The sequence below is a fragment of the Plectropomus leopardus genome, chromosome 12, assembly GCF_008729295.1.
Source record: "Plectropomus leopardus isolate mb chromosome 12, YSFRI_Pleo_2.0, whole genome shotgun sequence".
NCBI lineage: Eukaryota > Metazoa > Chordata > Actinopteri > Perciformes > Serranidae > Plectropomus > Plectropomus leopardus.
The window spans coordinates 27,670,794-27,697,107 of NC_056474.1; the positions used below are offsets into that span (position 1 = coordinate 27,670,794).

At 39.5% G+C, this 26,314-nt stretch overlaps 1 protein-coding gene across 1 annotated transcript in view; it reads left to right on the forward strand.

Moving 5' to 3' along the window:
- Positions 1 to 3,536: 3,536 nt before the first annotated feature.
- The window catches only part of ctnnd2b (catenin (cadherin-associated protein), delta 2b), a 161,759-nt gene continuing 138,981 nt past the window's right edge, over positions 3,537 to 26,314 (forward strand). Inside the window, exons 1-2 of the mRNA XM_042497886.1 lie at positions 3,537 to 3,668; positions 23,652 to 23,764. Of these exons, the coding sequence (XP_042353820.1) occupies positions 3,537 to 3,668; positions 23,652 to 23,764 (245 nt within the window). The remainder of the gene's footprint in view (positions 3,669 to 23,651; positions 23,765 to 26,314) is intronic.

The window sequence follows — 26,314 nt, forward strand, 5'->3', positions numbered from 1 at the left end:
TGCATTTGTTCACTAATGCCATGAAAGAGCACGACGATTGCTTCAGCTACTTCTCTTAATACTGTTGCTACTGCTATGACTTGACTCTGCTAGCACTGCAGCTAGTACTTTAAGTGCAATCAGGGTGACAGTTTGTATTTGTATCATCAAGAAGTATTAAAGAGTTCCACGCCAGATTTCAATTTATGCATAAAACCTGTCTCTGCGGTTCAAACATGCTTTAAGCCTCTGGAAATGTGGCTTGAAATAGTAAGAATGCACATATTATATCAAAACTGAGTGCCTCATTAAATATTTACAGTGAAAATAAATGTTCTCAGCTGTTAAAAATCATGGTTCAAAACACCTCATTTAGATGATAATAGCATTTCTCAATACTGGTCGTGGCAGAACATGTTTTGATTAGAGGCTGACATGATGATTATCAGCCTGGTCGATTATTTGGGCCGATATTTGGCATTTTGCTGATTATCTGTACCAACATGTTATTTTAATGATCGACAATAAAATGAACTGATTAAAAGGTGCAGCATGGGAGGAACTTTTACTTTATGAAACCTCAGGGAGCTATTTTATTTATTCATTTTTTGTTTAAATTTTCACTTGACTTTATAAAAAAAAGAGTTGCTGGGAACTTGCTGTATATGAAGTTGAAATTCATTGTTTTGATTCAGCATTTGCCAAAGGCATTTAAACGGTGTTTGGTGTTGGAGTTTGTTATATTTCGAATTCTAAATATTGACAGAAAGACTTTTATTTCATTGTTAATGCATATTGGTTCATAATATCAGTTACTAATTTATCAAGAATTTCCTGTTGTTGGATTCTTTGTTTGTCATGGAGGCATACAAGAAAAGGTTTTCTTTATGAATTCAGCGTAGCTCAGGGTGAGCATTATTGTATAAGTGGATAATTTTGTGAGTGAATGGTACAACAAACGATGCAAAATTGCTATTGCATATTCTGTCCTTAACGGATAAGGCAAGTAATATTCTTTTTTTTAATTGTTAATAAATCACATTAAAAGACCAAAACCAATGATGAATAAATCCACTAACAGCACTGTGTGTGTATCCAAACCCTGGCTTAGCTGTTTCCTCTGTGTCATAGAGTTTCATTGTTATCAAAAAACTATTAAAACACATCTAGTAGCCACATTGTTGCACGGGGTGACATATTTCTTCACTCCCATGAACACACACACACACACTGTAACTTATTTTGAGTAGCCATCATCCTGTGGCTGGAATACTAATTAATGTACCAAATATAGATTCATCTTTTTGAAATAGTTCCCAAAATGCACATGTGACCAGCTGTCAGAGGAAGTCAGTAGCTTTAATAAAATAAAGTTTATGTATTATATCTTCAGTAGGAGCTCATGGGCTTGTGGTTGGAAGTCACAGACAGAAAACGCAGATGACAGGTCCCCCTCAGTATTTACAACATGTGCATCCCCCCCCCCCCCCCCCCCCCCCCCAACCACACCCACAACCAACCAACACGACAAAATTTAACACACTATGCATTTATGCAGAAAAGGCACAAATTGGTAAAAAAAAAAAACAAAAAAAACCACCAGAATGCAGGAAATGAATGATCAATGCTCAAACCCCCAGTTTCATATTTGCCGCCCCCGGTGATGAAACAAAACCTATGCCTTGCTGACTAACACATTGTTTTTTTATGTTTTCACTGAATGACTGATGGCAACAAATCAGAAAATTCCCAGCTTTATCCCTGTAAAGTTTGTAAGGCAAACAATGTTATTCCTTGGCTACTTTGTTATTGCCACTATTAGTGTTTACCTGAGTATTACAACTATTCTGATTACTGCTACTTCTACAAGTAAGAGTAACATTACTACAGTGAGGGCACATTAGTGGAGTACAATGATTATTGTGTGAGCAGTACTTTAGACATTTATATGGTCCTTGGTACAAATGACTGTAGCACAGCAGCAACCTCCGTCACAAATGTGTGCCAGATGTGTATGTGTTAGTAAAATTCAAAAAGTACACCTCTGTTTTCATGAAAACTGGAAACACCTTTGTTGGTGCACATATCTGTTTATTCCTCTTGTCACAAATCTTCTAGTACCACTACCACTTTTTATGGTGCTACACACCCACAAATCATACCAGCACTGACTACTGCCCTAACTAATCCCTGTAATCTCAGACTACCACAAGACCTGTTAACAGTGTCTCTGTGGAGTCTGAACACTTTCCTCTCACTGGCTGAGATTTCCAGCTCCAAGATGCACCAGAGCACCTGTCCAGGATCTGTCACTGCTCTGCCAAATGCATGCTGGGATAAGCTCAGACTCCACATGACCCTGAACGTGAATAAGAAAATGGGGAAAAAAAGTGAAAATGGTAATCTCAACACATGAATCGAAACTGGTCAAAATAAATGTTTCAGTGGACTCAAATGTAGTTAAGCCTTCAAAACTGGAGTAAATTGGCTTGATTTCCTTCAAAAACATGGGAAGAAGGCAATGGAGATACGAAAGAAGAAATGACCCAAAATTAGCAAGAATTTGGTAGAAAAGAAAGAAGAGAAAATTACTTTAAAAAATATTAAATAAAAACAAAACAAAAAAGGAACATTTAAATACAAATACACTGATATTACCCATTTAAAATTCTTTAAAAATGATGAGTTTTTGACTAATTTTAGTCTCTGAGAAATATCCTACAACAATAGCTCAACATGTTTACCTTTTTCTCTTCTTTTTTATTTTTTAAATGATTATTTCTGTCCTCATCTGCCTGTCCTTTCTTATTTATATTTTTATTATAGCTTGTCTTTTTAAAAAAAAAAAAAAACAACAACTTTGTAATTGTTTTTGATCAATGTTAAGAGATTGTATGTGCTGATTGACAGTTTTGGAACCCCACCTGTCAAGCCGCTTCAGGGTTTTCTGGGTCTGCACGTCTCCTTTTCATGAAAAGCATAACATTGTCACTTTTAATATACGCTAAATAAATCAAATCAAATACATAATTATGATCAGTTTTTCCTTGGGTTTTTGCTTTCCCTAGACATTTTTCCCAAGCGTTTTTAAGATACTTTTCTAAATCTACAAACTTTTGGAACATTTCTTACCAAGTTGCTCATTGTTTTTCCCACCATTTCATTGAAATGCTTGTGACAGTCACCTGAGAGCAGCACAAAAAATATGATGTCGCTCCAGATTTCAAAGGGTTAAAGTAGCACACAGTCAAACTGCATTAGGCCACTGTAAGGTGCTTGGACAGCACTAACTGGCTGGTATCCAGATTTTATTAGAAGTCTAATAGTAGGCCTGTTTATCAGTGTATCCTTGAGCTATTAGCTCCATATGTCAATATTGAATGTGTGTCTCTCTGCACCTCTGCCTCCACTGTACATCCATATCTGTATGTGTTTGTCCCTCAGTACCAGAGTGTAGGACAGTGTGGGTGTGACAGCCACTCAGTCCAAACACTGGCATGTCTCAGTGTCTTTAATAATAGTAAAAGAGTTGCATGTTCCCTTGTTTTCCAGGAGGTATGCCAGTGCCTGAGGTGGCGTCTGACACTGCCAGCGCTGCCACCATGTTGAGCCCCGTCCTCAACGCCTCCAACGGAGACGGCTCCGAGTCTGAAACCACCTCCGCCATCCTTGCCTCCGTCAAAGAACAGGTTAGAACAGTGTGTGTGTGTGTGTGTGATTGTGATTGTGTGTACGCGCATGTAACATGTCAGGATAAATGAAATATGAGCACCACAAAGTAGTGGGGATAATTCCTTCAGTCCTTCCAGGGTGAGACAGGGCGACAGTAAACAGTAAACACAAATGATGGAATGCCCATCTGAGCTAATGTGTCACAAATATGTCACCACATTTTGATCTGTTAGCGGAAAGCCTCGGGCTGCAGCAGCTCGGTGTAATTTTGAAACTGCTCTAATGTGGTGGGATGCTTCATTTCGCTACATTTTGTCAAAGTCGGAGGAGCTTGGTCGGAGACGCCGTGCATGACGAAGCAGTAAAGGGACAAGACAAAGCCCACGCCTTGATTTTTCTTCTTCAATAACGCTAACAGTAAGCTCTAGAGGTCGATTTTGTCTTTTGTGGTTGTTACATATTTATGAAGGTTAGAATATTCATGACTCTGCCAGAATGTGTCTTGATGTGTCCATCTGTTTAAAACTTCTCTTTCATTTTTGTCTGCTGGATGTCTTTCATTACATTACTCTTCAGACTTACACTGACTTTTAGACTCTTCCTAACATGTATGAGGTGTGCTGTGTTTTGTATGCTATGTGTTGACATATAAACAACAACAACGGCGCATCGTGGGGAGACAGTGGAGAAGTTACATGCACTCTAGAGAAACAGTGGCTCATCGATGTTTTCAGTATGCCATGCGCTGTTGTTGGCAGAAATGGACAGTAAAAATGGTGTTTTGATAATTATATCCACTCTATACCACCTGTTATCACAATTTCAATGTCTTTATCTGTCACAGAGATGAGGAAATACGAATACATGTGTTGCACTCCAACATCCCTGCTTCTATTTCAAAATAAAAGCCCTCTGACAGTCTTTGTTGACAGAATCCCATAAGTTGTTGACATAAGGCATTTTATAATGGAACATTTTCAGGACGTGTTGTCGACAACGTAGGAGAGTGCACGACTGCATAAATGAGTGGAATGTGTGTTTGTAAATGTGGAAATACAGAACTCATAGTGGCAGGCAGCGCTGCAGTAACGTCACAGCCACAAAGCCGCGAGCGTGCAACATGCTGCAGTTTGGAGAGGTTGCATCACACGGTGCTCAGGCGTGCAGTGTGTTGCAGGTGGAGATAAAAAAATTACAAGCTAACGTTAAAAACAAAGTAGGCAAGCAAAAAAAAAAAACAACAGTTTCTCCTGTCTACACATCACTGAAAGTGCAGTTTCTGAAGTTTTCCAAAATGTCCATTTTTAGTGATCAGAAACTCCATTTGCTTGTCTAGGCCAAAATGCTTAGAAGCTATGTTTCTAAAAATACTCCTGTACATGAGAACTAGGCCTTAGAGCTGTAGTTTTTCTACGTCCCAGTCGCTCTGTGAGATACTGATTAAACTTTGGGGATGATCAGCTCAAGAAATTGTACACCAACATTTCACAAAGAGTCATAATATCATCACTGCTGCATTGATTTTAGTGTTGCCCTCACTAGTTTTGCATATGATTTAATGTTGTATACTGAAATCCAAGATATAGTGAGATTTAAAACTCACAGCAAGACTTGCAGCCACTTAGGGAAACAAAATTGTTTCACTGATTGGATGAAAGAAGAAGAGACAACTTTGCTGCTGGGAATTGGATCATTAGAACTGTTTTCTGTCATGACCTGAAAAGTGGAAATTTTGACTGGCTGCTGATAGAAAAGGACAAGAATCACCCAAATCAGTGGGGTTTAGCGTTTGAGGACTATGCCTCTACCAAATTTAATCCAGAATTTGTCCAGCTATTTTAATCTGGATTTACATGTTGAACAGTTGGGCCGCCCCGAGTCACACCAGTGAGTTTTAAAACGACATCCAATCAGCTTACTCTTCCATAGGATAAGTACCAATCAACATACAGTAAATGCAAAACAGATTAAATGTGATGTAGATGCTAGATCACATTATTTATTTAAATTTTAAGGGGAGCTCCATTGAATTTACATCAAAGCGTGTTAACAAGTCTAAGGGAGTGCTACTGCATATGTGACAAAAGTTTAAATAAGGTCTTCTGTCACTCTAAAAAAGACCTTTTCCCATAGACTTACATCGTTAAAATGACATCTATAAATCAGTGGGTAATTTTTGTCTCAAAGACAATTAAATCATTTTAGCCCCATTCAAGGTAGCTGAGGGCTAAACCGAAAGTTAGCCGCTAAAGTGGCAGAAGTCTCCTGTGCACCTGCTCTATGACTCAAACCACCAGGAAGATCTTGGTAATTTTATACCCGCGACGTCGGATTTTGTTGGATTTATGCACCACTGAGTAACTTTTATAAGAATGAATGGCACCTCAAGTCTAATGCTGTATCCAGTTATCTTTATACATTCATGGTAAAATCTGATGAATTGCCTCAAGTGATGTCAAGAGATGTAATAAGAAAAGAATAGAGTGCGTTCCGAATTGCATACTTTTACTTTTTACTCAGAGTAGTTACCACAGCTGCCCTTATAAAGTGTGTACTTAGTACATTTACATCATTTTAGAAAAAGTCAAAATTACTGTGTTAGTCCGACTAAAACTGGACTCTATACATGTAAACATGTTAGTCTGACTTAAATCGGACTTTCTATATTCTATATCATGTAATTTATCAATAAACTTTTAAGTAGTCTGTCCTACACAGCAAGTAAGGCTGCGTAACTACTGCAACTGCTGTTTTAGAGCTGCGGAAAATAATTGATTTCTAGTAAATAGTAAGAGGTTAGCCGTTAGCAAAACATCAAATTAAATATCAAAAGAAAGTTCTTTGGAATCTATTCTGTATATTGTTCATGTTTTACAGAGGGTTTGACCTGAGCCAGGCCATACAAGAATAATAGTTGTCATTTCATACCGATGTAGTGAGCAGTATACAGATTTGATTTATTTTTTTCACACCGTAGTCTAGGATAGGTATTCGGTATTGGTCGATGCAATGTTAAGGTATCGCAATCTGAATTGGTATCGGAACATCTCTCGAAAGAAGTGAACTCACCAGACTTCTGTAGCCCTCTCGGCTTGAGGCCAGTGGCCCATGGCTACATTAGCACCAGAATCTCTGACTATTGAGTTATATTGTGGGTAATATAGGCTCCAGGTTTTTATGAGGCAGAAGAATGCACAGAATAAAAAGGACAATATCTCTGTTTCTGCTACACTGCTGCTGATTTTGACTGTCCATGGTGAGTCTGAAAAATCGATGGAATACATTTTTAATGACAGTAGGTAGCAGTGCTATGAATGTTACCTCTGTTTGGTCTGAGAAGAGTGCATGTGACAGTGTGTATTTTTACATGCTGTGTGTGTGTGTGTGTGTGTGTGGGGGGGGGTCGAGTGGGTACTTGATACTGTGGACACTGTGTGTGTCCTTGAGTACGATGAGATGTACTCTGAAATGCAGATGCTAAAGATAGAAGGTGAAAGTGCTGAGAGTGAGAAAATAATGGATTGTGCATGTTTTGGACTGAAACCTCACTGCGAGTTACTACTGTGTTCTCCAAGTCCATTACTAGTCTAAGTAGGGCACATGACGAGGATGTATACACACATGGGTCATGCAAGCACGCACACACAAAGGTGATCTAGGGCTGAGAGACTTTACTTGCTCTACTTGCCAGCCCCATAAATGTTTCTATGATTTAAGGACATTTCTATGACTTTTGCACATTTCTCTGACTTTTGGACACTTCAGGCCTTTAGGATGTTATGTCTAGGATTTTAGCACGTTTATTTCTTGGATTTCAAGGATTTAAGGACATTTCTAGAATTGTAGGACATCTCTAGGATTTTAGGATGTTTCTAAGATTTTAGATAATTTCACAGATTTTAAGTTGTTTCTTGGATTGTCAACATTTCTTGGACATTTCAAGGATCTTGGGACATTTCCAGAACTTTAGCATGTTTCTAGGATTTCAGGGCATTTCTTAGATTAGGGGCTTAACCAGGACTGCTGTGGTAGGGTGTTGGGAATCCTCCATTGCCACTTTTTTTGATAAACATGCCCAATTTGGATGCTTTTCTATGCACTCTGGCACCTTATGTATACAAAACCAATTCCCAGTGTGAATCACTTTATTTTTATGTGAAATAGAAAATAGTTGTGGGGCCACCTGGCACTCTTTCAGGGGCCAGAATTGGCCCGCAGGCCGTAAGTTGAGTATCACTAATCTAGGACATGATAATTGCCTTCCGATGAGAGTGTGTAAAAAGAAAAAGGCCGGCGAGAAAGAGACAGGAGTGGAAGGAGTGTCAGCTGTTAGAAGAAAGTGAAGACAAATGGATAGTTGCTCGCTCTTTTCTTTCAGCTCTTTCTTTCAGCCTCCCTTCTTCCTGAAGTCGTTATATTTCATGCTCCTGCACCACAGTGAAGTTATTACTATTTTTTAAGCCAGTCGTTTGTCACTTCCTTCCATACTTGTTTTTGCAGTGTGTAATTTTTCAGTGTTTGGGCTTTTGCCAGTGTTTGGAACCAGGAAGCAAGGATGGGTTCTTTTTTTGGGGGGGGGTACACACACACACACACACACACACGCACACACACACACACACACACACACACACACACACACACACACACACACACAGAGTTTATTTTGGTTCATAAAGACAAGGTCAGGCTTGAAAGACTATAAGAAAAGGCCTTACACACACTTGGACACACAGACGCGCACACATGCGGTCTGCAGACACACACACACACACACACACAACCTTGTGCTCACGCTGCCAATCAGACTCTTTTGCCTCTGCTGACTCACTCCAGGAGATCCCTGCTGCTGTTTCTCCTCCGTTTCCTTCTACCCACATGAGATTGATTAGCCATTCGACGTTGTATTTATCACATCTGTCAGCTTTTGTCCTCGTATCGTTCATCATCTCTGCTGTCAACACATCTGCTATTGGGGCAGCGCAGTGTGAAGTGGCAGCTCTGAAAGAGTTTCATTCCAATGTGAGATGTGCCTATTTGGAAAATCTGACATATTGTCTCGTTGAATGACAGATAAAGTAAAAGTGGCACAGGGTATTGATTAGCTGTCTTTTTACTCGCAGCCTGGTAACATTTGACAGTCCAGTACAGAACTATCAAGATGTTGCATGTGCAGGACCTACAGCAGTGCAAAACAAAATCTTTCATCTCGTTTTAAAATATTAATTTTAATGTTTTTTTTGTGTGGTGCTCTCAGCCTTTTTGGAGCTAAATATTTCTCTTGTATTTCACCATATTTACTAAAGGACCGTACCAAAGTTTTGTGCCAGTAAAGTGTAAGAAAAACAGCATTGCTAAGTAGTGCATGTTTTAGCTCATGCAATATGTATGGTGTTCTTATTTCGAGGCATAAATACAGGAGTAGGACAGGGAATGTAAATGTATACATATAGCCTCTGCAACTGATGCAACATCACTGATGGACTGCTGCAGCAGAGAAAAACTACATCTTAAATTTAATGTCTGGGGAAAGCAGGAGTAAAATGACAGCAGTAAAGATAGCATTCATTATTCAGATTATTTAGATATATAGTATATACAAGCTAATCCAACATGCATTGTCTCAAAACCCAAACCCAGCAGTTTTGGGCCTGGCCTGATTAAAAATAAATAAATAAATAAATAAAATAAATTAGTCATTAGTCATTTATTTGTGCTGGACCTCAACAATTTTAGCATTTGCTGCCACATTTAGTTGCATTTTTTTTTAGAAGTTTTGCCTCTCTTCTCTGTATCTCTTGCAGCACTCTGGGCACAAATGGAGCAGCAAACCGTAAAGTGGAACCATAATTCATATTGAAATAGAATGCTCTTTTTTTTTTTAGAACAACAACGCTCTAATTTCAGTATTGCCTATTGGTTACAAAATAACATTGTTATTAATTAATTACTACAAGTAATTGATTGCTACTAGGTACAAAATAACTAATTTTTTTATCATCAATTGTTGACACTGTTTCCATGCTGTCTGGTATTTCTGCTGCTCTGAAGCGTCACGCAAACGTCACAACTTGGCAACTCAGGTATCATCGGAATGACTCGAATGACTTTGGAGGGCCGCTTATGTGCTCGTAACTTGTAAGTTGTAAATACGTTATATATGAGATATCCGAGGAGCATGTGCAGGCAGCATATCAATACCTAGTCAATAACCCAGTTGAAGGAGTTTACTTAAAAAAAAAAAAAAAAAACTATCATATTGCCTTACACAAATCAGATGAGCTGCAGCTCGGCTCATTAAATCCCCAGCCAAATTGAAAAAATGGGGTGTTGCAAAATGTTGTACCTCTGATGATCATTTGCAGTCGGCTTGGTAAACATCCCCTCAGTGTGATTCTCACCGCTCACGACTACCAGACTGCAGTCAGCCAAACCTGACATTCAATTACACTTCTCAAGCATAAACCCACAATGAAGGTAAAAGCTTATCGTGGTCCTCATTAAAGAGAGCAACCACGTGTGCTTGTTCTGCTTATTCCAGAGCAGGTACAGCACATAACATCGCTGCTCCAGCCTTCACTTCTATCATGTTCGCAACATGACCTCCTGCCGTGGTTTCTACAAGCAACAACAGTGGTGCAACATGAGTAATGTCGGACAGAAAAGAACATTTACTGCCTCAGAAGAGAAGCGAACATGACAATGCATTCAGGGATAAAAAATACAGGAGAAAATGCAGCCAGGAGAGAAGACAACTGGAAAAAAAAGGCAAAATGGTGAAAACCTAAAGAAGGTTTTCTAATAGCTATCAAATCTGAATGTTTCTGCAGCCTGATAATTAATGTGAATCAAGCCGCTCGGTGGAGCTCTAATTGGCGGTGTGTCAGGAAACAGCTTCACTGAGGTCTGACCTACGAGTCGTAAGAATCCAAACTGAGCGCAGTTTGAACCAAGTTAATTGAAATTACACTTTATTTTCCCTGTAAGCCTAATTAAACTCGTCTAGGCTCTTCTCTTCACCGACCTACACATCATTATATGAATACTGCTAAAGCGTTACCTGTCATGCTCCTAACTGAACACATTCTAATTACACATTTGGTGGTATACTCCATTTGTAGCGGTCTCAGAGCACACTCATTCCATTTCTGATGGGTATTATGATATGTGAGGTGATAAAATAATAGCTTTTTGAAAACAATCTGCCTTATGGTAATTGTACTCACTCCTGGATGATTCATTAAGTTTATTTTATTGGTGTTTTCTAACAGCGGCGCCATGGTGATAATAACGGATGCTATCAGCCTTTTCCTTCCCCCCTCTCACCGCTGCTCTCTTCATTTGTTTATTAAGGATTAATTAAGATTTGTTTAGCATTGGCTACCTCATTAAATCACCAAATATAGTTCCCTTCAAAGTTCACAACAGAGTTAGATATTCATAAGAAGTGGTTTCAAAGTGGATCAAATATTTATCTTGTTTTACTTTTTATGCAAGGGGGCATGCAGGAAAAAAGAAAAAAGTGGAATATCGAAGGAGGAGGAGGGAGGGATTTGGGAGGAATTGTGTGTGTACTTATACTTCGTCTTCAAGCTGAAGGAAGACTCCAGGCCAGAGCACAGCAGGAGGAATTGGACAACATGTCTTATTTCACCTAAGCAATCTGTTGTGAATATGTTTTTTGTGTGAATATGAGTCTGTTTATTTGTGAGTATGTCTGCATCCATACTCAATAGACTATGCACTAAGTGCTGCTTTTTCAAGCTACTAATGCTCTCCTATCAAACAAAGTCGTAAAGGTTTGTGGCAAATTAGTTTTAGAGGCACTGAATCGTTTAGAAATTGATATTATTTGCCTTTACCTTTAACTAGTAATTTTAAGTTTGCATTTGAGTGCATACGTATTTGCATGCATGCCCTTTTCAGAGTGTCACTGGTATGGCTGTTAGCTGTCTGTTGCTGGAACTGGAGAGCAGTGACGGGGTGGTAGAAAGGGCCAACGGTTTCATACATTTGGCAGCTCAGTCTTATTGTCGGTGCTCTCTCTTTTACCTGCCAAGGCAAGGAAAAAATGGTTGTCTGGTGATTGACAGGCAAGTGAGATTGTGTGTGTGTGTGTGTGTGTGTGTGTGTGTGTGTGTGTGTGCGCGCGTGCGTGCGTGCGTGCGTGCGTGCGTGTGTGTGCAGGCTGTGTTGCAGAGTTGAGTCCAGCAGCACTCAAGACTTGACTTTTAAGAGCTCAGTCCTGCGAGTTGTATTATGCAGCGAGCTGAGCAGACGGTTGACACTGCAGAGGAAAAGATACCACACTTTATATTTGATGAGTGAAAGTCTAGTGCTAGATGTTCATTATTTTATTAAAGGGAAATGAAGAAAGCGACAGATGCTGCAATGAAGCTTGAGCCAGGATTTCAGCTCATGCGTGAGTGTGGATCAGCCCTATTTTCTGCTCTTTTCCTACTTTTTCTGTCCCTCCTTCCCACAGATACAGAACATTTCAATTCAGAGATTGTATTTGAATTAGGGGTGGGCGATTTACCAAGTATTCTCGATGTATCGCAACTTGTTCCACATGCGATATTAAAAAAGGACTTTAGAATCAGAATTAGATTCAGAATCGGTTTTTATTGCCAAGTACACTTACACAATGTAAATGGAGAGCTGGAGAGCTGTTGGTTTGTTTCCAGCTTACAGTGAACTTTAGTTGTAGTGGTGGTAGTGTGAGCAAGTAAGGTGGGATTTTTTTATATTTGCAGAGCTCCAAATGTGACCCCACTTTACTGTATTTTATAAAATATTATTATAACTAGTGTATTCAACTTTATTATTTGACAGTAGCTACTTTATTGTTATAGTACTTTATTCAATATTTCTTTCATTTTAGTAGTTAACTTAATTTAAAGGACATCGGACATGATATATATCGCGATATATATCATTTATCGTGACATAAATATTGGGATAATATTTGAAAGCTAAATCGCCCAACCCTAATTTGAATATATGTTTGGTTTATCATTAAGGCAATACTCTCAGATTTCTGTCCTTAAAAACTATAAGTTCTTATAAGTTCTCAAGCCGACTCATCACCCTTAACATCTGAAACACCTTAAAAACATTTATAGTGGCCAGTTTGATGTGGATTGAAGCATGATATTAAGCAGCCAATTGCAATGTGAAGTGCCAATTATAAAAGTATATAAGGACAGTGCAGAGAGCATGTATAGGAGCTGACTGTGAGCCCAAAACAACAATGAAGAATCTGTGTCGAGCTAAATCAGCAGCCTGTCTCTTGCTCCTCTTCTCTTATCTCTACAGTCTGTCTAAAGGAAAGGCTTATCTCTCATACATTTACAAAAAGTGCATATTAATAGCCATAAGTGATCAAAGTGTAGTTTCCGCTTGACTCATTTCTTTGACGTTTTTTGAAAGAAGATGAGCACACATGAAGTTCAAGCATGAATAATTTGATGCTCTTTTTTCTTAAGTTGTTTTTGTTGAGCCTTTTAAGTAGCATATTTTTTTTGGGTTTAAGCATGCCATATTATGCAATGCCACATTAGTAAAAGAACAGTTTTGACTTCTAATTATAGACTTTAAGATGTGCTCCACAAGTGCTGGGCATGTGACACATTACTAAGTAAATGCTTACAGTAATGTGATTACTTTTTTTTAAAGTACTATAATCCCCCATGCCTACCAAGGCATTTGGTTTTACAGCTGAAAACACCAGGTGCTCATCAGGAAATGCTTAACTAGGAGTGTTTGAGAGCGCTTTGGAGGCGCAGCATTTTTTTAGCTGAGGAGGTTTCGCTGCGTCTGGTTGCTATGATACAAAATATCCTTAGAGGTAAACATGTCAGTGCAAAGGTAGAGTGCCTGCTATGGATGAGAGGAAGGCTGAATGCAGAGAGCACGGACCCAGCGGTCTGTATGGGTTTCTGAGAGGGATCATTCTATATTACACTAAATAGTTCTCCTCCACTTTTGTTGTTGTTTAGCACATGAATATGTCAGATGTGACAGTTTGTCTTTCCAATGGGCTGTCTGTCCCTCTTCCACTGTGACTGAATGGCTAAAGTGTCACTAGGTGGGTTTCCATTACAGATGTGTGCAAAACTTAAGTGATATTTTCAAAATTTTGATAAAACACAATTGCAAAATGACTGAGTGATATTATGCGACTTCTGACATGATGTTACGTGACTTTCCTTGTAAAATTTGATAACATTCCAAAAAGCATGGCAATGGATGTCCAAAACACTGACATATTAATTTCCACTGCAGCCACTAAATAAAGCCAATCAAATCGCCATAATTTTTTTGTCTGGTATAAGAGTTAAAAGGATCTTGGTCTCTTCCTCCATCCACACACAACAAGCCTTGTTTTTTAGAATGTCACGTGACTTTGTTGTACTTTTTCTTTTTCTTTGGGATGAATGGCGTTTGGCATCCATAAAGTCGCATTACCACCACCCGGTGTTACACATCACATGGGCTATAAAAGCAAAAACAGTGTTTCCATTGCAAATATGGCTTTTTCAAATATATATATATATATATATATATATATATATATATATATATATATATATATATCAAATAAATACCACCTTTTTAGAAATTGACGTGGTTCCATTAGGCGCATTTTATGTTCGCAATTTCAATTTGCGCAATTTGAGGGTTAACGGAAACCCGCCCAGAGAGACTCATTTCTTTTACAAACACCACCTGCAGATATCAGTGTGGTTTTTGGGAAGTGGAATGTCAATTGGCAATCCTCCCAGCGACAGGCAATAAACTGAGACAGAAATAACAAGGCCACAAGGTGTTTCAATGTGATTAAAGCAACAACGTCAAGAAAACTCCGGAGAGCTCTTACCCTGTAGATGTTTACTTCATGTGTCACGGCCTTGGGCTTTCAACATCCTCGAGGTTTTCATGCACCCTGCAGTTTGAATAAACAATTTTACCTCAATGCTGGGTTAACAGCTTGTTTTTTTGTTTTGTTTTTTTTTCCCATTTGCAGCACAATAACACAGTTGCTCACAATTCATGTCTCTAACCATGTGCTCTAAAACGGTTTCAGTGTTGTTGCACAGGGGGGGTGGAAACTCCAACTGTAGTGAGGAGAGGAATTAAACCTCGGATCTACAGCCGCAGTTATCAGGAAACAAGACAAATCTGTCTGGTTTCGCATGAACATTTAAGTAGTTTTGGTATCCGGAGAGTGCTAAATCTCCTTGAATCTGCTGCCCCCCCCCCCCTTGCTGCGTTTCATTCGGCTAAAGTTTCCTTCTCCTTTATCTCATTTCACTTCTCCCTCCTTGCTCCCCTGGTGTCCATCGTTCTATCACACCCCCACCTTCTCGTGATGACTTGTTTCCCTCCGCCTCCGGGACAAGTTTGTTACCAACTGGATGTAGCTAGTAATTTTCCAGCCTGAAACAATAGCTCCAGACAACAGTGGTCTTAGCTATACAGCCACTGTGACATTTTCTCATCGAACGGGGCCTCTTCCGAAACAACTAAATGCCAGGCGGACACCACGGGGCACAATTAGACCGCTTTACACTGGAGAGAGAAAGGGAAGAAAGTTACAGCAGGAACACACACACACACGCACACACACAGCCACACACTAACTGCAACTTTGCTCCCCATGCAGCTCGCCACTGTCCTACAGTCATTTATTTTACTTTACTAATTGCTTTAATGGGGTTTTCAGGGGGGCAGCTTGTTCCTGTAAGCTAGTGGCTGCACACTAACTCTCTCTGTCTTCCCTTCTGTCTCCATTAATGGGCTCACATCGGAGCTGAATCTTTAGTAATGCAATCAGTTGACAAGCACTTGATTGTAGAACTTGCTCATTAAGACGTAGTTAATTGTTGTCCTTTACACTTAATTGCTTATCAAGCTATGATTACTCACACACACACACACACACACACACACACACACACACACACACACACGCGCGAATGCTCAGCAATCTGTTATCAGCTAGTGAGTGTTTCTTTCCACCAGCATGATGGACATGGTGATGATGTAGTATATATATTTCTTTATTTCCTACAGTATTGTGCAACATATAATAAACAAGTCTGGATCAAGGTTTTTATTACGGGACTTTACAAAGGTCCCGTAATATAACATTAATTGTCATCATAATTCCACATAATTCTATTTAAAATTAGTTTTCTGAGTTTGGGCTGAAAGAATACGCAGTTTTATTGTTTTGTTCATGATATATCCCGGTTTTTAGTCTCTAGTATGCACAATTAAACACTTGCTACCACAAAGAGATTTTCTATTTTTGGAGTTGGATTGTTCATTAGGAGTGCTTTTGGAATAAATGTACTGTTTGGTTATTTATTGCACCACGCTGTCGCAGCACAGAGCTCACTCAGAGCAGACACGGAGCAGCAGAACTTAAGGTGCGTTGAAAGTTAAACTTAAACTTTTATTCTGCTTGGATTAAAAGTTTGCATTTACTCACAAACAGTTACTCTTCTCACCCATTGATCTAATCAGATCACTTGTGAATGAACTGACAGATATATTATCCACCCCGTGAGTCACAAGTTGCTGCCAAGGAAAAAAAGAGAGCTCTGCCTCTGCTGCGTTCAAAACTTTTGAATTTAGAGAGGGGACACAGAATGATGCAAAGGGGCATAAAAAAGAAGCAACCGTCACACATACACTTTCATTCTGTGGGAGACACTTTTATGGGTCAAACTCCTGAAAATACTGGATCCGACATTAACCACAATGCAAATAATACCATCATTTGGTGTCCCCCTTTCTGGCAAATGTTAACATTGTTTAGACTCCTTGTAAGGGCTTTTCTCACAGACTTGACCAAGTTTCACAGTGCTGCAAGACATTATACAAATAGTAGTCTAGTAGTATTCCTTGCTATTAGCAAACTGACCTTCATGTGTAAAATCTGTAGAGTGCTCCTTTAATAGTGACAATTTGCACATACTACTAATATTCTAGCAAAAATATTCCAAGACACAGTATATCAGTTTCTACAATCTAAATAATCTTCCCCGAACTAATTCAGACCGTGAATGCACACACAGACACACACACACACAACAAACACACGGACGCTCAGAGCTGCTGTGTATGTGCATCCTGTGCTTTTGAGCTCGCAGGCTGAAACGTTGAGTTGATCAAGCTGATCTGTCTAGCTGAAGCCAAACACTCGATTGACGGTCCATTTAGCTATGTGATTAAACCTGTGCTCAGACAGTCTGCAGCCAAACAGCCGTGTAAACTCAACCAATCCGAATTTGAATAAAGAAATGACTGGAGACTGGAGCTTTGCATGTGCAGCATGTGTTTGCCAGAGAGTTGTGATTGGTTTAGTTTGACTGCGGCATTCTGGGAGGAGGGGAATGGATCCGTCAGATAAAGGAAAACAAGAATAAAGAAAAGATTTTGGACAGGGGCTGGAGATATTTTTCCACTGGGCGTCTTGGTGCTGTAAGAAGCAACTGTGGCACCTGTTGAAGCCATGGGTTCAGATGAGGAGTGTGATTGCATCTGGGTAAGAGATGGTTGTTCATGCTTGTTCTTTTATGTGAAGCTTAGTTTATGATTTACTTGCTTCTGTGGGTTTTAATATAAAAATGAAAAACAATTATGCATAGTTCTTTGTGCCATCTTGTTTGTCTCATGGGTGAACCACTGTAGCTGGTCAGCTAACATGCTAGCTAGCTCAGGACATGCTAGCACTAGCCAGCCACCACAGCACACTAAGCTAGCTGGCTTGCTAATGACAGTTGGTGTCACAAAAACATGGAACACATGACAGCCTGGTGTACAACTCCCCAAGAGGTGACTTCGACCTGTTGTTGTTGTTGTTGTTGTTTGTTAACTGTAAACTATTTTCCACAGTAGAAACAGAGGTTTATCTACTTGTATTTCACAGTTTCTTGTGTGTGATTTACCCTGGCTTCATGTGCTACATGCTAATAATGTTAGCATGTAGCATATGAGGAGAAAGCATTTCGTTTAGAAGGCAATAGTTTTGTCAAATTTTGTAATGTCATCTTTGTTAATGTTTCTGTTGTCCTTGGCTTCATAGAGGAAAACTGCTAGCTGGTAGGCTAATTTATGCAAAGTAAAATGGCATAGTTTTTTGCTGATAATGTTAGTATGTTGTAATTATGGGGAAAATATGTCTAGCAAAAAACACTTGGTTCATCTGTGCTATTAAGCCATGTTTTATGTGTTGTTTGTTGAATAATTTTCATTTTACTTAACACAGTGGCAACAAACTCTACTGCCATCTAGTGTTTTGGAGGTGTAATGGAAGAACGGCTCAGACACACCACAGCACACGTATAAATACTGACAACAGCGCCACAGACAACTAATTCTCCCCAAACTGGTAATGCACAACCATAAATCAGCCTTGAATGTTGGTTGTTTTAAATGCTGAGCATATATAATTTGTTTCTTAGTAAAGCAGATAAGTAAGAACACTTTGTACTCAGTCCTTGCAAAAAATAGATGTAAAGAATCCCCTAAAAAAGTCTTGACATGACATGGCTGTGTGTAAACAAGTGTGTATCTTTGTTTGTGTTGAAGTTACTCCTACTAATGTGCTTTTTGCCCTCATACTCTCCTTACATCCCGTTTCAGCCTGTAGACCTACAGTGTGTGTGTGTGTGTGTGTGTGTGTGTGTGTGTGTGTGTGTGTGTGTGTGTAGGTATGACTCCTCTGTTTTGAGTGTGCGTGCCTCCCTCCATCTCGCCTCCTGTCCATCTTCTGTCTCCCCCCTTGTCCTAATATCCCCTCTTTGCTTTTCAGTGATGGTGGCGGCTGGGAGGGGAGGCGGGAGGAGAGGGAGGAGTGCAGATGGTCTGGTCAGAGAGAGACACAGAGAGAGAGAGAGAGAGAGAGAGAGAGAGAGCTTTTTTGGCAGGGTCGGCCAGTGGGAGGGCCCATTGTGATGCAACGTTGCATAAATAATGCCACGGGGCTTCTAAATGCTCCGTTGCCATGGGGACCTTTGTGCCTCAGTGAACTGTGTGTGTGTGTGTGTGTGTGTGTGTGTGTGTGTGTGTGTGTGTGTGTGTTTCATAGCCCCTGAGGAGAGAGAGAGAAAGAGAAAGAGACATTAGAGACAGACAGAGAGAGAGAAGGGCTGAGTTGCAGTCAGCTCGAGTGACACAAGAGTCTCTCTCTCTCTGTGTCTTTCTCTCTGTGTCTCTGTGTCTCTGTCTCGCTTGCTGAGTTTGACCCAGGACAGATGAGTGTGCGAGGAGGAGGGAGACGGAGTGTTGTTGCTTTTTTGGCCAGAGGGGAGCAAAGAATAGCGGGATAATCTCTGATTTTGTGTCTCTCTGTGAAGTATGGTCCATGTGAAGGTATGTGTTCTTACTCCTTCCATCCCTCTTTTTCTCTTTTTTTAGTCTTTTTTGGCCGCTTTTCGGCTCTCGATTTTTCAGAACACATTCCATCATGGTGTGTGCCTGTTCCTCTGCAGTAACAGGTGTCTGCCTGTCAGCCATGAATTGGAGGGAGAAGGGATGGGGGGGGGGGGGGCAGCAGGAGGAGGGAGCTGAACGCTTTTGTTTGGATGTTTTCAAGAAGCCTTACAACTTGAATTCTCACGGCTCACCATCCAGCTAGTTAGTCAGCTCGCTTAGCCACTCAGCCTCTATGCTCTCAGCTGTAGCGGCGCCAAACAAGCAAACAAACAAAGGGAAACACAGGCGTTTCATCTTTTCCTTCATCTGTTCTGGAGATGTTGCCTCAAAGTAGGTTTTTTTTCTTTTTTCTCCTCAGCTGATGAGGGCAGTTAGATTGATTTGATTGCAAAAAGAAGTCAGATCAGACAGAAAAAAGCTTGCACTTTTTTTTGCATGCAGTGCTGTTTGAGATGTAGTGTCTTAACTCTGTGGGGTAGGATTTCTTGAAGCTTTCTAATGTAGAAAGTGGTTGGTTTGTGTTTGCATCAAAAGATTACCTCTAGCTTTTATCTTCAAATGCACCTTTTGTGGGATGAGATCATAGACACTAAAAATCATCCATGTGTGTTTCTCGCAGATGATTAGCTCCGTGCTAAAACTTTGACACCGGGATGATTGATCTGAGGCCACTAAGCTCTTTTATTCATCCATTTCTAACATGATTTATGATCAACTCAGGGAATACAGCCAGCTCAGCTCAGCACATGTAGCCAGGTGATTTATTTATTTATTTATTTTTTCACTTTTGCTGTTAAGTTATGCAGCTCTGTTTTCATCCGCACTGCAGTGTTAACACATCTATGTATCATCATGTTGAAGTTGGGAAGAGACTGCATGTTGCTCTTGCTGTATTCACACTTGAGAGATTTCACAGCAGTGTGTGTGTGTGAGTGTTACAGCATGTTAGCATCAACAGACTGTTGTGCATTCACGCAATTTTGCACTGGCAGAAGTTACTTTAGTGTTTTATAGCAGAACATATATGCTGTTCTGCACAAAGCGCTTAACTGTGTCATGAATTCAAAGGGAAACTGTCATTGTTAGTGGATCTACACTTAATATCATAGTAACAAGTTGTGTGTTCTAATACGAGTCTATAAACTGCAGAATCCATGCAAATGCAAATATATCTGTGCATGCTCCTGTCAAGTGTGCATGCATGCTGATGTGTGTGCACATGTGCGGCAGACATGTTTTTTTACACGTGTGTGTGTGTGTGTGTGTGTCTGTGTCTGTGTGTGTCTGTCTGTGTATGTCTGTCTGTGTGTGTGTGCGTGCGTGGGTGTGTGCATGCGTGCCAGTATGTCCAGTAACTATTATTAACAAGAAGACGGTGCATAATTACAGTGAAATTTCCAATTTGATTTGTTAACTTATTACATTAATTATTCATTCTAATCAAATTGTATCATTATGGTGGGAAGCTTGGAGGTGCCTCAGGCATCATCAGCTTTTAAGCTCCCACATACCGGCACTCTGCTCGCCGTCAGTGTTGTTAAGCTTCAAACACACACCGTGCAGCCACTATAAATAAAATTAATGTTCTGTCTTACTGGGAAATGTGATTTCAGTTGTATTTTGAGGGCATTTTAAATGTTAAAACTTGTGCAAAGATAAGTTGTTTCGTGCCTGTGCAAACAGAGCAGTCTGACTATTCACTTTTAATGACATGCAATTCTGAGGTAGCTTAATTTAGTGAGAATCTCTGCAAGGGTTCAGTGTTAGATATGCAACTGGCCACTGACATGCACATCAATGTGCATAAATTCATACCTCTTTCCAGATATCTCTTTTGTATTCAAATGCTGACCGGGGAACATTGATCCATTATATCTCTCATTCTGACGTGATTTATTTTAATCCCATCACTTTTTATCTAGATACCCCAGGAAACTGCCAAAAATCAATTTAACATCTTAATCATCATTTCAGGAGCGGAGCTCCAGTGTATCTTCACTGTGTGCTCTTCACTTGATTTGAAACAATCTACAATCCAAATGGATTTTTTTTTAGTGTGTGGGTTTTTTGCACAGATTGGTAAAATCAGTAATGTTTAATCAGCTATAATGATCACAGCATCAGACACAAATATTATAATTAGCTGTTGGTTTGTTTGCATATCAGTTAATTGGTGGTTATTCAATGCGCATTGAACAGCATAAATTAGGCGCCGAGACAATGCGCCTCATGGAAGAGCCATTTGTAGGAACAGATTTTCTCTTCAATAGCACCCACAAATGGTTTGAGAGATCTTGTTGAGTTCAGCAATACACTTGTATTAATGATTTAATTCCTTTCTGCACATATTTCACTTAAGAATTTTAATTACCTTAACGAAACTCTTCACTTTGTCAGTGTTTTTTGGCAGGAGTCGTTTTGGTATAACAGCTCTTACAACCAGTGTCTGGAGTTAACGTTTTGATTCACCGGCCAAGGGGGCCTTTTAAAAATCCACAAAAAAATCCACTGACCAGCCATATATATATATATATATATATATATATATATATATATATATATATCTTTTACTGGCCAAAATGGTAAGTTGCCATTTTGTGTCACATTTACATTTATTTCCTTACTTTCTATTGAGATAATACGGTATATATATATATATATATATATATATATATATATATATATATATATATATATATATATATATAATACAAACAAGTCAGAGCAAAGCTGAATAGGAAGTTGGCCTGCACTTAGCACTTGATGGGTGTTAATCTTGGACCATGAGTGTCCAAACCTTGAGTATACAACTCAGGATGTTAGGAAAATTGTCAAACTCTGACAGCTGCTTCAGAGTCTTCATGCAGGCATGGATGGATTACTGAACAAGGCTACCAGGCAGTGGCCTGCGGCCCCAAAGTGTTAGGCTCCCCTGGCCTTCACCTGCAAAATGTCACTCAAATTAACATGTACTGATCCCTCAAAGACTCAAAATGACCATGAAGAGCTGCAAAGACTGCTAAGAGACACAAAATGACCATCCAGCCAACGTTATTATGTGGGGCCCAGATGGGTTATACACGGGCTACCTGGGTAACAAGTGGGCCTACAACGGGCATCTTATCTGGGGCCCACTTGGGTAAACCCACCCGTGGGTAACTGGCATGGAGCCATTATGGAACATATAGACAATCCCATATGGGAACCCATCTTTCAGTTCATTTACTATCCACATGGGGCCCACATACAAGTTATGGCTGAGAGGAGACACAAAATGACTACAAAGCAACATAGCAAGACAAAACTACTTCTATAACACACAAAATTACCACATAGAGACCCAAACAACAACAAAGACACAAAACTATCACCAGGAGAAACAAAATGACTACAAAGAGACACAAAACAACCAACCAAAAAAAAAAAAAAAAAACGATAAAATTACTCAAAGAGATGCATAACTAACTCTATAAAACACAAAATTACCTTATTAAGACTCAAACAACCACAAAAAGACACAAAACTATCACCAGGAGAAACAAAACAATTACAAAGAGACACAAAACAACCAAAAAAGACAAAAAAATGTTAAAGAGGTGCAAAACCACCATAAATCATGTGCCTTGTTCCTATGTAGGAGAGGTGGTGGGGCCTTTTGAATACCTGTGTCCAGGGGTCCTTTGTCTTACGCCCATGCATGCAGGTTACTGTCCATTTGTACATCCTCCGTTAAAACACCTGATTGACACAGGCCTGGAGCAGAACAGACAGCCCTACATATAGCACTAGAGGCACTGACCACACTAATAACCAAATCTCTCAATCTCCTTTATTTATCAAGTTGATATTTGATCTTTACAACAATAAGAAGGATAAGACAAAAATAATTTTGCATAACTGTGCAAATTTCCATTCCATTTTGATCCACCTGTTTCTTCACACATTTATATTTAGTGAGTACAGATATATAGAATTTTGATTTAACTAATTTTAGAGTAAAGAGTGTATTGCCATCCAGCAGTATGGCGACAGTGTTTCTTCAGGGGCGCTACACTGCATCTACAGATTCTCACATTGGGTTAATGTGATTGTAACCCTCCTCTATCCGTCTCTTCATATGAGCCACCACGTGCTAACAGCAGGATGCACATCCATACGCTACCGTTTGTGTGTGTAGATGACTGGTCAGGCAGGCCTTAGACTAAAGCTTTCATAGGAAACTGACAAAAAAAACATCCTCATCCCAAAACTTCTGTTTGCATTTCCTCGTCGCAGAACAACAAATGTCACATTTGTGATGTCTTTACTTTGGTGTCACAGTTTTGCGACATATCAAACTCTTCACTCTGTGAATATCTGGTGGTGTGAAACTGGCAGACACAGCAAGATCTGGCCCGTTTTCCCACCACAGACTGGCGAGTCCATTTCACAACAATTAAAAATGTGTTGGAGACAACAGGGCCAAAATAATGTTCAGGATGACTATAAATGTGGCTGTAAATAAACAGACAGAATGCTTTGACACATTCTCTCTCCCCCTCCCTCTCCAGGAGTTGCAGTTTGAACGTCTGACCAGGGAGCTGGAAGCCGAACGACAGATCGTTGCCAGTCAGCTGGAGAGATGCAAGCTTGGCTCTGAGACTGGAAGCATGACTAGCATCAGGTGTGTGTGTGTGTGTGTGTGTGTGTGTGTGTGTGTGTGTGTGTGTGTGTGTGTGTGTGTGTGTGTGTGTGTGTGTGTGTGTGTGTGTGTGTTGTGTGTTTGTCTCACACCTGTCAGATACTCTCCTGTACACTCTACCTGTGTGTTTCAGCTGTGCTCTTGCAGGTGACTGGCTTTACAGCTGGTCACATTAGAGGCACACTCCTTGATTTGTGTCCAAAATCCATCCCTATGAGTCAAACCACAAACACTGTGTTGCTTTGGCGGCCAGAGAGAGAGAAATTCCTGCATTGCCCTGGTGTACAAGATTGCTTTACATCTCTTATACCCACACACCTGTTAAACTAATTAGTTGGCAGAGCTGCAGGATGCATTTCTATTATTGCTTTCTTTTGAATTCGCACAATTAACGCATATTAGTGTGCAAGAGAAACAAAAAGCTGGTGGTTCTAGCTTCTTTGCTTGCTGTGGCAAAGTTGTACTGTGGTCTCTTGCTGCTGGCAGTTTATTGCTCAGAGTTGTGTTTTTAACACCTAAAATTATGGCAGAACTTCAAGGCTCTTAGGTACTGAAATGCTGACAAGAAATGCATTTTTAAAGGTGCTTTGTGTGGCATTAATCCTTTGTGTGTACTTGCAGATATTTTAGGACTTTGATCCTTAAGGTCTGTCAGGATAATTCCTGTTGTTGGACAATATATTTTGTCCATGAAATAATCGCAATAAACTATATTTTTGTCATTTTGAGGCCATTTTATGCCACTAATGTATTGATAATATCATAACATTATAATGTAACATGGTTAGCTTGGTAAAATTTTCTACAAATCAATCATTCAGTTCGTTTTACTGAAACCATGAGCACCAAAGAAGACAGTAATAACAGCATAGTAAACGAGAGAGAGACAGTTTTGTGTGAAAGGAAATATAAACCTGTCCCATATAGACACCTGTCCCAAAGATAAGCCTGTTGTGTTCAGGAAATAATAGCCTGGGCTATTAACTGAAGTTTTATAGGTATATATAAATCCATATTAAAGCATTATTTATATAAGAGATGATCTGACCATTATTTAGTTACATGATCATCAAATCCAGAGTATCTCCGTTAGATCAAAGTGTCAATCTGACATTAGATTTCTTTCAAGTTCGAATCCCTCTGCTGCAAAGTGATCTTAATTCATTCCTCATGCACCTCTGAGCTTAAAGGTGCTACAGTACGTGTGCTTGATCCTGTCAATAAACTTAAATCTTCCAGTGAGATTTTGACAGATCTATATCCTTTCTCAAAACACAGTCTTAAACTTACTGACAGGATTATTAGAGGTCTCAAGTTGTTATCCTTGAGTTTATTTTTGTACTTTTTCCAAAAATGACTCTGGACTGAGCAACAAGTTTTAAAAAGTAATTACAGCTTAATTGCTTCATGTCCGCTTCACTGCACTGTTGTTACTCTGCATGTTTATTTTAAAGAGCAAGAAGAGGAATAACAATAATAATGAGAGCTGATAACGGCTTATATGTGTTCTTAAAATGAGGTCGGCTAAAGTGAACATAATTACTGGAATGTAGCTGCATAAAAACTTGAGAAGTAAAAATCTGTTGTTTTGAATTTTAAAGCATTCAAGTAAACTGAATGATTTTCATGAGTTAAAGCTGCTCTGGAGGCAAAATATTCTCAGTGGCCAAATTAACTTTCAGTGGGTATAAAGCTACAGAAAGAGGGTCTAGTCAAAATATAAAAACCATTATGAAAAGTATTAACTTTTTTCATTAGCTTATGATGCATAGTCACAAGCCTAGTTTGGGTAGTTAGTGATAGGCAAGCTTGGCTTTCAATATTTTAAAGCTGCGCTTGTCTGTATTTTTTAATATTAATAGATCAAATGACTGGGTAATATGACATGGGGTCACTTGTAGTCGCAGACCCACAAAGAACTACCTCCCATATCTCCAGTTAATCTTCGTCTACCGACCATTTTAGCGTCTTTCCACTCATTATTTTGATTTTAAAACCTGCAATGTTACTGTTTCCTTTCACTCTCATTGCTCTTGTCAATCTTGTTTGCAGAAGCAGTTGTTTTCATTGTAAAAGCTCTGTTAAACCTACTGTACAGTGCCCCCTAGCACCAAACAGACAAAGATTGCCACTACTTTATGAACATAATAATGCACTTAGCAACTAAAGATGCAGATTTTAGAAATTGGCGGAGACCAAAACAAAGCAGCAAGAAAAGTGACTATTGCACTGTGTCTGCTGGATGTGACATTAAGCAATTGCATGCCTTGCATTGCCACAAAACTTAATAAAATGGCAATATGGTTATGTTGTTTCAATAGTTAGTGCACAATTGTGATTAAATTTGTGCGTGTAAGCAGGTTTTTTTAAACATGGAAAAACCTCCTTAAAAATGATTTTGACTCCTTTCACATTGCCAATAGGCTACAGCTGTGTACACAGCCCTGGAGCAGGCAAGTATGCCATTCTGTTTTTTTTACTTTTGAGTCACATTAGCTAACAATAGAAAGCAGCATGGAGGCCAGTGAATAT